Source organism: Microtus ochrogaster (assembly GCF_000317375.1).
Source record: "Microtus ochrogaster isolate Prairie Vole_2 chromosome 14 unlocalized genomic scaffold, MicOch1.0 chr14_random_1, whole genome shotgun sequence".
Lineage (NCBI taxonomy): Eukaryota > Metazoa > Chordata > Mammalia > Rodentia > Cricetidae > Microtus > Microtus ochrogaster.
The window spans coordinates 16,973,379-16,985,485 of NW_004949096.1; the positions used below are offsets into that span (position 1 = coordinate 16,973,379).

Below are 12,107 nucleotides of genomic sequence, written 5' to 3' on the forward strand. Positions count from 1 at the left end.
CTCTGGGTTTCCCAGTGCACTCACTATCCTGAACATCACATGAGAGTGACCTCTGGGTTTCCCAGTGCACTCACTATCCTGAACATCACATGAGAAAGCCCTGCTGGAGCAGACACATGGAATGGACCAAGACAAGAGAACAGAGACCACAGAGGGAAGCTCCCAAATGCCCAGGGAGCAGTTCTGAGGCAGTGTCTCAAAGCTACTCAGTGGAGAGAAGGCTGCCTTTCCTTCTGGGTGCCAGGAACCAAAGGCTCACAGATGGAACTAGTGTCCTTCTCATGCTGGACCCAAAGACACAAAATGGAAGGAAGACCTGAAACAAGCCCACATGCCAACAGAAGGAAACAGGAATTCATGACATAGGTGTCATCAATGCAGATGCAACACCAAAAATGGGAAAGCGATAAACCAGACTTATCAAAATGAAAAACTTTTATCCGGCACAGCATCCAGAGAGGCAAAGATGGCCCACAGGAGGAGAGGCTTTGTGATACTTCTTTTTAATAAAAAATTATTATCTAAAATACTTTAAGATTCGTCTCTAGCTTTGAGTGTGGCTCAGTGGTAGGACAAATGCATAGGACACTGGGTTCAATCCCTGTTGCCACAAATAATATTAATTCTTTCCACTTAACAACAAAACATCCAAACAACAGAAACAAACACTGGAGAAGGATCTGGATAAGGTTTTGAACTTGCACAGATGGCTAAGAACATATATGGATAGTTATGCACCCAAGCACAAATTTAAATCAGAGTAAAGAAAAATTCATAGAGACAGAAAGTAAAGTGAAGGCTACCCAGAGGAAAGAGGATGTAAACTTTTGTTTAATGGGTACAGATTCTATTTAAAATGACAGGAAAGTTCTGGAAGTAGAGGAGACGCTATAAATCTTTCCATGTGTTTAATTGTCACTGACTTGCACACCTAAAGAGGTTAAAATAATTAACTTTGTTATAATTGTGTGTGTGTGTGTGTGTGTGTGTGTGTGTGTGTGTGTGTGTGTGTGTGTAAGAACTCATTAGGTAGCACAGGCTGTCCTGAAACTCACCTGCACAGGACCTTTATAGTAACGGCCTGTTTCCTACCACACAGTCCTGCGATGGACCTTCGGAAGGTCCGAGCTAGCTGCACCCTCAGCAAACTTCATGCCTCAGCTGGGATTACAGCCTTGAGTCTCCACACTCAGAGTCACGTCATGTATGTGCGTGTGAGTCTCCACACTCAGTCACGTCATGTATGTACATGTGAGTCTCCACACTCAGAGTCATGTCATGTATGTGCATGTTACCACTATTAAGAAAATAAACCAAGAAATGAACTAACACCATCTCCCTGATGGTTGAAGGTTTTGAAAATGTCTTGAAAAATCACATCAAGGAACACTAACAACATTCATCAGGGGCTTGCCTTCACAGGCCCCTCAGCGACCCCCAGGGGTTCTCCTAAGCCCCAAGCCTTAGCAGAAAATGAAAGTCCTCACAGAGGGCCCCTGCCAATCCTAGGGCTCCAATTCCCTGCAGCCATCATGGCCACACTCAGACCTTTGCTCACTCAGACCCTGGATTCAGGCAGTTTCCTGATAATGGAGGGCTATTTCCTGCTCCTTCTGCTGACTGGCTTCAAAGGAACCTCTGGGGGCTACTTCAGATGTCCTTAGGAAGCACTAGACCACTGCCACCCTCTGGGGATTCCCCTGGCAAGGCTGGTGGCTATGAGGACAGGAATCAGCTCTTTCACAGCAGGACTCTGAATTGTGCCTGGCCAGGGTGCTGCACACAGGATCTGCTGGTGGAGAGAAACCTACCCAGGGCATTGGCCATAGCCTGCCATGAGGCTGTTCCCTCTTTAGGGAAGGAGAAGGGAGCCTCGCCCTGCTCTGTCTCTGTCCATATTCTCCCCCAACTACCTAGTACCTGCAGTCTGAAATAGTGGAAGCCACCCCTGAGTGCTAACATTCCCAGGCTAGAGGTGTGTGTGTGTGTGTGTGTGTGTGTGTGTGTGTGTGTGTGTGTGTGTGTAACCATGCCCACACAAATACTGGGGGCCACATGAAATAGAAGTATTGGGAGAGAGCCCAGCTCTCAGTAGGTGACCCAAGCGGAATCCAGGTGCAGAGTGGCTGAGAACAGAGAGCTATGTCCCTGCTCAGGGAGTCACAGAATCTCCAGGGGAGAACAGATAGGTTTCCAGGGAGGAAAAGCCACCCTGAGTGCTGCAGGAGCTAGCACTAACTGCAGGCAGGGTTTGAGGAGATTTGGGAGGGAGAACACCCGCCTGATGAGAGCCAGCCCCAGCAGGCATGGCAGCTGGACACCAGGCCTGTGGCCTTGGAGGTGAGCCCAAAGGGGGAACAGTTGGGGATAGAGGGAACTCCTCCAAACTGCCACAATTCTGCAAAACAAATGGCTTGTCTCCCCAAGACCTCCCTGCTCCTGAACCACAAGCTCCTTGCAGAGTGAAATCATTTTCCACAAGGATAAAAGAGGTCCACATATCTGGCTGCTTCCCCCCCCCCCTCCACAGAGGAAGAAAAGAGGAGGGGAAACGCCACAGTGCTTCTAGAATGTTCGCAGCCCATATCGCTCACTTATCAGCAAACACCGACTGGGCTTCTGCTGTTTATCCCTGGCCTTTTTAGGGTCTGGAGAAACAATCTGGAAGCACATAGACAGAGCTTCACCGTTCCACGACTACTGGAAGCTTCCCAATGCTGTTCTCCTCATTCTCACCAGCACTTCACAATGCAGGCCCCACTCCAGCTGTTAGGCACCTGTGCCATGCCGGCCTCACCAGGCACAGGTGAAGAAGCCATGCCTGAAGTCCAGCTCAGGACTACCAGGTGCCAACGTCTAGCCTTAGTCAGGCATCCCTAGGCATGAATGAAGACCCCTTTGGGAGCCATGTTTGAAATAGACCCCACCATTCATTTCCACGTCATCTCCAAGAGTTGAGATGACTCTAAGTATAATCAGGTTCGTGTTGAAAAGGATGCTTTGTAGGTTCTTAGTGTTGTGGCTACCAGGACCGTGTTCGATCCTTCCTATCTGCCCCAGCCTCATGTGTTCCCCATTGTCTACCAGGTCTCTGGCGAGTCTCATCTCAGAGTATCATAAAGGGGATGCAGGGAACTAGAGAATACAGGAAGTACTCAGTGCAGTGCAGTGCCTGGAACACCAAATTGGCCTACGTTACAGCAACTGCAGATGCCCCTCTTTGTGCCACTGTCGACCTACCCTGAAGGAGGGGAAATAAAGGAAAGGTCCGGGCAAGGAAAGCCTGCTAAACTTTCCCTCTGCAGCAAGTGGCCGGACCTTCTGAGTATAATGCAGTAGGCAGCCAGGCAGGCTCTTGAGGTCTCTAAGGTTTGCTTGGTTCCAGAACTTGGACCAAGTCTTTTAAAACCTTCAGATTGATTGGAGGGATTGTTTTAGATGTGGGGACCTGTGCTGGAGAGGCGTACACATGCTTGTCTTGACTGTCATGAGGCAAAGTCCCCTTCTTAACATTTAAGGACTCACTGATCCCAGATCGGTGCTCAGTTGTCAACTGGATATGGAGGCGGCTGAATGGTGGGGCCAAAGACAGTGCCAGGAAGACTTTTGGACATCAGGGAGGTCCCCATATTCTGGGGGACCTCGAAGTTCCCTTTCGTACCCTAAAATGTGATCAGGGTCTGAAGTGGTATAGTGCTTACCTCACGTATATGAGACCTGAGTTTAATTTCCAACACAGCAACAATAATAAAAACTTGGCTCCTTATTAGAACTTTGACATCTGCAGCAATACTCCAGCTCCCTCCAAAAGTGGGTGTTGGCTACTGCCAAGAACTCAGCAATCCAGGATCTATCTACACTGGAGACACATGCCATACTCACACACTCTCCTGCTCCCTTCCCTCTTAGTCAGCAAGTCCCAAATAGCCACATCCAACAAATGAAATCCCTAGTGACACTAGAGCGTAAGTGGGCACTGTGCTAAAGGTCATGGTTAATTTCACTGAAATGCCAGCACCTGCAGCCAGATCCCTTGCTCTGCATAGAGGGGGAGAAGAGAGTTGAGAAGGGACTTCGTATGCCTTATCTCCCTTGCCTTACTGGAGCAGGGGGCCCAGGAAGGGAGAGGTGGTGGCTTCTGACTAACTCTATACACAGGGGCATCTCTCCCCTTGAGTCTGTGAGCCAGTCCGAGGGAGGCGTTCCCAGTCCAGCACTGTGCCAGGGAAAAGGAACTGGAGGTTGCTTGTCTGCCTCTAGACCTGAAAGCAGAGGCAGGGTGCAGCACTTCTCAGGCCTCCCAGGGCCTGGCTCGGTGACAGACTGCTTGATGAGCCACAAGTGAGTGGAATCAGGCATTCTAGGCCCCGGTCTGTGAAACAGAACATCCAGCCAGTAGAGGACTGCAGTTTCTTCCAACATAGGGTAGGACACCATAGGGATATCAAGACCCACTTAAGTCTGTGTTGGGGGACGATGGTTCCTGAGCATCATCAAGGTCCCCCAAACTGGGTAGACAGTCATGTAAGAGAAGGAGAGGTGGGTCCTTTGCCTAGGGGTACCCATGCAATGTGGTTTCTGTATCTCCATGCAAGAACAGTAGGTGACCCAAGCAGATTGTCTCCAGATCCCACTGTCTCTCCACTCAATGGTAAGAGGAGTCCCTGCCCTCCCTACAACCTGGGTTGATGGGGGCTTATCTCCTGGGGCCCTACTCATCTAATAAAGGAAGTCTGAAAACTACATCAGGATGGTGCCAGGAGAGCTTGCCGCAAAGGCAAAATGGACATACCCCTGGAGACAGGGACAAGGGGGACAAGTCTAGCTGCACTGCAGGTGGGCTCATCTGGGATGCCAGGGCTCTCTGGAGACCTGCCACCTGGAGATTCTGCTAGTCTGTGAGTCAGCCTCAGGGAAGTTGCAGTAGGCAGCCAGAAGGGAGGTTTGAAGCCAGAAACATACAGCAGCTTAGCCTCCCTCAGGCACAGCCCTCTGAAGGCGAGGCTTGGTTGTGCACAGGCTAGGAGGGGCTTTCAGAGCCACACACAGTTACTCTTGCACACATAGGTTCCCATGCCAGGGTAACGGAATGGCCCCAATCGTGTGCATTTTTCATACAGAAGTGCACAAAAAATTAATGCACACAAGTATAGCCTGACTCACTCAGAAGGAGGAAGAGGACAGAGTAACTATGGGTGGGATGCATGCCAGCTCACATTGCCGAGAGAGAGAGAGAGAGAGAGAGAGAGAGAGAGAGAGAGAGAGAGAGAAACAGACAGACAAAAACAGACTTTGTATGGGAGGGGGAGCAAGAGAGCCAGAGAGCAAGCGTTACAGGTCCTGGTGTACTTTCACAGATGCACCCAACCTTCTGAATAAAACACAGATTCTCCATTCATCCTTACAGCCAAGCCAAGCTCCGGACACACACTAGAAGGGTTTAAGCTCCAGCCACAGAAGGCCCATATTCTCTTAGTTCACCAAACCCTTATTGCTCTTGGTAGGAATTGGAAAGTATAGAGTCAGGGAATGCAAATGGACCATCAGATCGGGGAGACGCCGGAAACAATGCATCCTTGGCTTGAGTCTGGTGCCCTGTGAGCACCAAGGAACAGTAGCTTACCTTTTTTTCATATTTAAAGCCCCTTGAGGACCCCAACCTCTCATTCAGCCCCACCTTCTGTCAGCGTGCTCTACGTCCTGAACTGCTCACCATTCTGCTTCCAGGAAAGACTTTTCTGCCCACTTATCTGGACCCCCCCCTCCCGGCCAAATCCTGTGGGAGTGGGAAAGCAGAGGAGGGGACCCGGACTAGCACCCTCACAGACCCTCTCAGACAGGAGGTCAGGAGCAGAGACGATCACGGAATAGAGAGACCTTGGAGATCAGTTTGCCCACGGACTCAAATCCTCCTCCGCTGACTAGTGAATGGCTCTTCTGGATCGCGCTCTCGGTAGCGCAGGGTAGCCGGTACAGTCTTCTAGAAAGTGCAAGGGCTCCCAGTTCAGGACGAGAATTTCGCCGCCCTCTACCCCCAGAGTATCCGCTTTAAGAATTCCTTCCAACGAATTCAGGGTGTAAGTCAATGGTGATCCTGTGTTTAAGCGCTAAAAACCACCAGCTCGGCGTCCGGCTTCCTTCCCTGTTCCGAACGCGGCGCAGTAACGGGATCTTAGCTAGTTACCCTGAAGTTGGTTCCTAAGCTCAAGTGCTGTAGCAAGGAAAGGTAGGTATCTTGGCAGGCTGCGACACCTCTCACCCTCATCTCCTGGTGATTCCTCTTCTCCAGGAATTTCCTGTGCGCCCTGCTGCCTCTCAAGTAGAACCTGAAGCTGAGGCTGGGCGGTTGCTATTATCACCCCGCTGCCACTCGCTCCTCTGAGCAACCTTTTGCAAATATCTGAACTCGGTTCAACTTTTTTCCCCTCCCCTCTCTTTTTCTTCCTTGGTGCTGGAGGTTGGAAGTGAGTTTGTGTATGATGAAGAAAAGAGTCTTAGGTTTCAGAATGTGCTGGGGTCAGAGGGAAAGACTCTAACACGTTGGGGTACCTGAAGCACCGTCCTGAAGGCACAGGAGGCGTCTGAACCAGACTTAATTTTTACTAGCCTTTCTGGGGCTTCCCGTTTCCCGCCGCCCCAGGCTACTCCACACCTCTAAAAGATTAACTAACAGAATCACCTTTAATGGCGATGTGGGTGTCACTCATTCCCACAATTATACCAGAGAAGTGTGGTCCCTGGGGGCCGTTGGTAACTGGTCTCAGAGAAGAAACGGTGGTTAAGGGGCTGAACTAGAGTGAGGGAGCCGGGTGCTTCTCCCAAGGGGTCTTGTTTGGAAGAAGGACCAACTCCCACTTGTTTACTGGTGCTGAGCTGGTGGCTTTTAGAGCTTAAACACGGGGTCACCATTGAGTTACATCCTGAATTCGTTGGTAGGAATCGTCACCTAGCTGTAGCTTGAGTCCAAGCACTGGTGTGGTTTCCTGGTCTGATGACCATCCTTAACTCCTCAATGAGGGGACCACACAGTCTCAAACTATGCCTAGAGAGGCCCATAGTTGTCCCTGAATGTGGAAGTGGCACCCTGAAGCCAATGTTTGGTCACCGTCCCACCCAAACCTGGAACCGCTCTTAAGTTCTCCGGCTTCCTGAGGGAAGACGCTTCAGGACAGAGGACGCTGGAGCACCAAGGCCCTAAGATCTCCTTTCCAGAATTTTCAGTTTTTCCTAAGTACTTTCCTACTCACCCTACCTGTGTATTAGTGTGCTCTTGGCCGCCGCACCTCCTCCGTGTGCGCGTTCCTGCCCAGCAAGCCGCTGGAGGCTTACGCAGTTAGCTTTCTTGTCTTGTCCCTGACTGCTGCCTCGGGTACCCGGAGGTCCAAGGAGTCAGCAGACAAGCCCCAACCCTGGTCAAACGCACGTGGCGCCAACCTTTCCCCCCTCTCAGTTGTTACAGAAGTTTTTCAGCCACAGAAGCAACTCCAAGTGCTCTCGAACTGAATCAAGACCTTCTCCATGAAAAGTCTGTCCTTGTGCCGCTGGAAACCAAAGCGCTTTGGGATGTTAGCAAGATTTAATACGGGTATAAAAACCAAAAAAAAAAAAAAAAAAAATAATTTGTTTTCCTCCGCGTCCGGAACCTTAGGGGCAACTGAATGCTCTGAAGGCTCCAGGAGAGTCTGAGAGAGGTTCTAGGCTAAGCTGGTTTGTAGCCTTGTGTTAGGGTCAGGACTGAGCAAGCGTCCAGGAGTTAAAAGGGTCATCCTTGTCATACTGCCCTCAGAAACAAGATGGGGTCCCCGGTGCTTCGAATTCTTTCCTGAAATTTCCTTAACTTACAAAATTTTTTATTTTCCTCAAATTTTTTTTCGTGCACATATTCAAGACACAGGACCATGACTTGAGCGAGTTTCTAACCATTTTCCCGACTTTTCCATGTAAGACTTTGAACCTCACTATGTGTAAATTAAAGAAAAATGTATGCCAAGTTGATTGATTTCAAAATAATATTAAACTTTTAATACAAGCTTTCTGACTCTGTTTAAGAACGTGTCTTTGGGGTTGGCTTGTTGGAGCAGACTGGGTGGGGGCTATGGAAATGAACGAAGTAAAAAAATTAAAAGCTATTTTTTCCCAACCTTTCCTCTAAAACTGGCAGGGGATCTTTGCCTTCACTGAGGGATTTAATCCTCTCTGACTGGCCTGGGGACTACTTAAAGTTGCTCTGCCAGCTCCTTCCGCCCCACTCTCCACTTTCTGGGGAGGAGGATTTACAAAAGATCCCGATTGATTCCTTGATTAAATTAAGTAAGAGTCACCTTGTGTGGATTGTGTCTATACTAAGGAGGGGGAGGCAGAGAAATACCTCCAGAGTTTAACATTTCGTTTAATTCAAAAAATCAGAACACGGCCCTCGGTGGCGCCACTCGGGCTCGAGCCAGGCGGGAGCGCCCTGAGACTTGGGCGCCGAGGGCGCTGCATTCCAGATGGGCTGTGGAGGTCCCAAATTGCTCTCAACGAAAACCTGCGTGCACCGAATCGAAAGCGAAAGAGGAGGTGGCAGGGCTGTTCCCAGTGGAGCCGCACCCTCAGAGGTACCGGCAAGGTTGCGCGCGGCCGCGGGAGGATTGCAGAGCTGACAGCCAGTCCTGGTTTTTCCTAGCCCTGCACAGCAGCGGCGGGTCTCCACCCTGGCGATCAGCTCTCGCCCAGCCGCCCTGACCAAAAGACCGCAGTGAGCCTGGTGGGGTCTAGATCGCAGTGGGCGAGGGCTCCTTCGAGGGGCCCTTTCATAAAAACGCGAATGACCCAGGAGACAACAGAGTGACACTGAGCTTTGCCCTTTTTAGTAGAGATGAGGAAACTGAGGTCGGGACCCAGTAAGGACGCCTAAGCCACAAGGGAATCTTAATCTTCCTTTACCTCCAGTTCTAGAGTCTCAGAAGACTATGGCCTGCACTCTCTCAGCTCTGTGTAAGCATAGCCTCCAGGCCTGCACTTTCCTCCCGAGGTAACATCGAGGCTGAAGTCGCGGAGGCTCCGCTCCACTCGGAACTGCTTTGAGGTCTGGACTCCTATAAACCCGCAGAAGTTGCAAAGACTGATCCATCTGGGCTTGAGGATCCAGTCACCAAGGCAAGGCCTATTCCTATACCCAAGTTCCTGATAACATCTCAGTTTTTTTATTTTTTTCTTCTGGAGCCCCAACCTCCTGGCTTAAACCTCATAACGGTGTTAGAGAATTGGTTTCCTGGTTTCTCAGCTTGCTGGTAGATTAGAGCACCAACTCCACAGACCTTCTCCCCGTTACTTCCTGACCGGCTTGGCTCTTGTTTCTGCTTCCCAGTGCCTAGTGTCTACATCTTGGACTCAGTGTGTCTCATCCTATGTAGATCTGAAATCTCCTGGGAAAGAGAGGGGACAGGGACAGTGATTTGGCCTTCCTTGGTTGCTTCCTGGAGGGATCGCCTCCATTTCAGGCAGCGGTGCAGTGGCATCTTGGCAGGTTCCTGCTGTCCTTGCTCCCAGCCTGCTGCCCTTTATGACTTTGTCCAAGCAAGGGCAGGAGCACGCCTTGTCCTCAGACTTGGGGGACCCAGCAGCATGGAAATGAAGGGGATGGAAGTGTATAGGAGGAAGGCTGCGTTGGGGGGGGGAGTCCAGCTTTTATGATCTGTCCTTTACTGCCCTGGTATCAAGGAGGAAATGGGAATTGAATGGAGTTACTCACTCTGGGGTCACTCTGTGTGTTAGGGGCAGTTCCAGGTCAAATGACTGCTCCTTTCCTTGGCCACAATGGCTAATGCTGGTGATATAGTGGCCAGTCAGTCCTGAAGATCACCAGAGGACAGGCAGAGGCCTAACCTCTTTCTTTACCGTAGGGGCCTGAGGGCATCTTTCTCACCAGCAGACAGAGAGCTCTATGACTCTTCTTGACTAGTACCTCAGCTTCCTCAGAGACTAGCCAATGGATGGATTTAAACTATGAAAACGCAGTGCACTTGGGGAGAGATTAGCTGAGCCCCCTGGCTCTGAACAGTAGATTTTTTGCAAGTGAGTCTGCCATCTGCTCTCACCTGGTAGTCACCGGTGGCAGGGCCTGGCTTCTGGAGCTGGGCATGGAAGGAGCACCAGTGTCATTCCAGCCAGAAGAGGAGAGGAGAGGAGAGTTGGCAGCCCTGGGGAAAGGCCACCAGCTCTGTCTAGATCTGCTTTCAGCCCGTTCTGTCAGTTTGATGGTTTGTAGCTGTTTTGAAGCCACATGAGTGGCATTTGGTGTGTGCCATGCTGGCACATAAAGAAGTGTGTGTGTGTGTGTAGAATTCAAGTTTAGGTAAATGTCCACAGTACCCCAGAAGTTTGTTCCAGTCCTGTCTGTGATTGAGCTCAAAGTGAGGAAGTGTGTGTGTGCGCGCACATACTAAAATTTGTGCTATGTTCCTGAGATTATTCTGTTCATCAAGACCTCCACATGTCCCACCTCTATCCCCAGGCTTAGTGCTCTATATCCTACCTGGCAGCCAGAGTCATTGCTCTGTAAGAATCAGCCCGCCCGTCTCACTAGGGCCTAACCTAAAGACAAAGGCCTGTGAGAAGGTTCTTTCTCTCTTCTTTGCGTTTGGAGTTTCCTAACTCTGATGCTATAAAAAAAGGAGAAAGTTTAGGGGTTTGGGTGATTTTCTTTCCCAACTCACTTGAACAATGGTAGTGGAGCACCGAGGACCCAGGCAGTAACCCTGCAGCCACGTTCAAGGGGGCTTGGAGGTCATTCAGGCCTTCTCAATCAGGTGCCTTGTGGTCCCAAATCGGGACCAGGGTTCTTCCTTCTTTCCACGGTCCTGTGCTGGTTGTATTTTAGAACTACTGTTTTCCCACCCAATGGGTCCTAAACCGTGCCCCTCCCCACATGCCGGCTACTTCCAGACATCTCAGACGGGCAGGCTGCAGTTCCCTAGGCGATCCGCTTTCTGGACCAGGACTCAGGTTTTCTGATGCACCAGGTAATCCGGACCCAGGTCCACAAGAGCGTCGCAGGCGACACAGTGCCGCGGCTTCTAGCTAAGACTTGGGGGACTGCGCTCAGGACTTCCCCGCGCGCTGGGCACCTGCGGCTTCTTACCTCCCGCGCAGTGCGCGGAGCCACGAAGCCAGCGCCCAGCGACTCCAGAGCGGAGCGGCGCGCCGATTCGCAGCGAAAGAAACTTCTAGCAGCTTCCCGCCGGGAACCCGGACGAAGCATCCACTTCAAATCCGGCCCCGCGGGACAGAGTAAAGCGGGACGTTAGGACGAACAGAGAAGAAACCCAGGAAGCGACTCCAGAGCGAGGGGAACAACTACAGCGCTCGAGCCCGGGCCGGGGCTGGAGACGCAGCGGGATGCAGAGACGCTCTCAAAGCGCCTGTTCCATCTGGGCTCGATCCCGGAGTTTCTCCAGCCTCCACCTCCAGCCTCCCAACAGCCCATCGGGTTTGGGGGGGCGGGTAGCGAAATCTCGGACCTCAGGGTCCCCGCGCCCTATTCCCCCGCACGTGCACTCACCGTAGCAGGGGACCTGCAAGGCCGCGTTGTGACCACCACTGCCTTCCTGAAGCTTGAGGCTGCCGTCCGGGGGTGTTTTACAGGCGCCCCGCTGCAAGTAGAGATGCGCTGGTGGCGCGGGCGGAGCAGGCGGCGGCTGCGGGGTGGGTGGCTGCGGCTGGAACTTGTTAAAGGAGCCCCGCGCCCCGGCGCTGCTCTCCAGCGGTGCCGCCAGGTCCTGCTGCCCCGCGCCGTAGCGGACCCGGCTTTTGGCGTCCCCAAATCCCTGTCCTTTAGCAGCGGCCGACAAAAAAGTTGTGCCGAACTTGTCGCCTCCTGGGAATCCCCTAAAAGGCGACGAACCTTCCCGGCTCTGCGAAACCGGGCTGTAGTAGGAGTCCATGGCAGCGGCCGGAGACTCGCAGTAAGAGACGCAAGTCTCAGCGTTCATGCCTGGCCTGCGCTGGCGACGGGCGGGGGCGCCGGCGAGGGCACGAGGACGCCACCGCGCGCCTTGGCTGGGAGGTAGGGAGGCGAGGAGGCTGTGGCAGTGCTCCGTGCCCGGCCTGCTGGCTGCTTCTCTCTC

The 12,107-nt window shown here is 51.9% G+C and overlaps 1 protein-coding gene across 1 annotated transcript in view; it reads right to left on the minus strand.

Moving 5' to 3' along the window:
* The window catches only part of Alx4 (ALX homeobox 4), a 37,492-nt gene extending 25,520 nt beyond the window's left edge, over window positions 1-11,972 (minus strand). The window contains exon 1 of the mRNA XM_005364122.2: window positions 11,543-11,972. Coding sequence (XP_005364179.1) covers window positions 11,543-11,972 — 430 coding nt within the window. The remainder of the gene's footprint in view (window positions 1-11,542) is intronic.
* Between the last annotated feature and the right edge of the window lie 135 nt (window positions 11,973-12,107).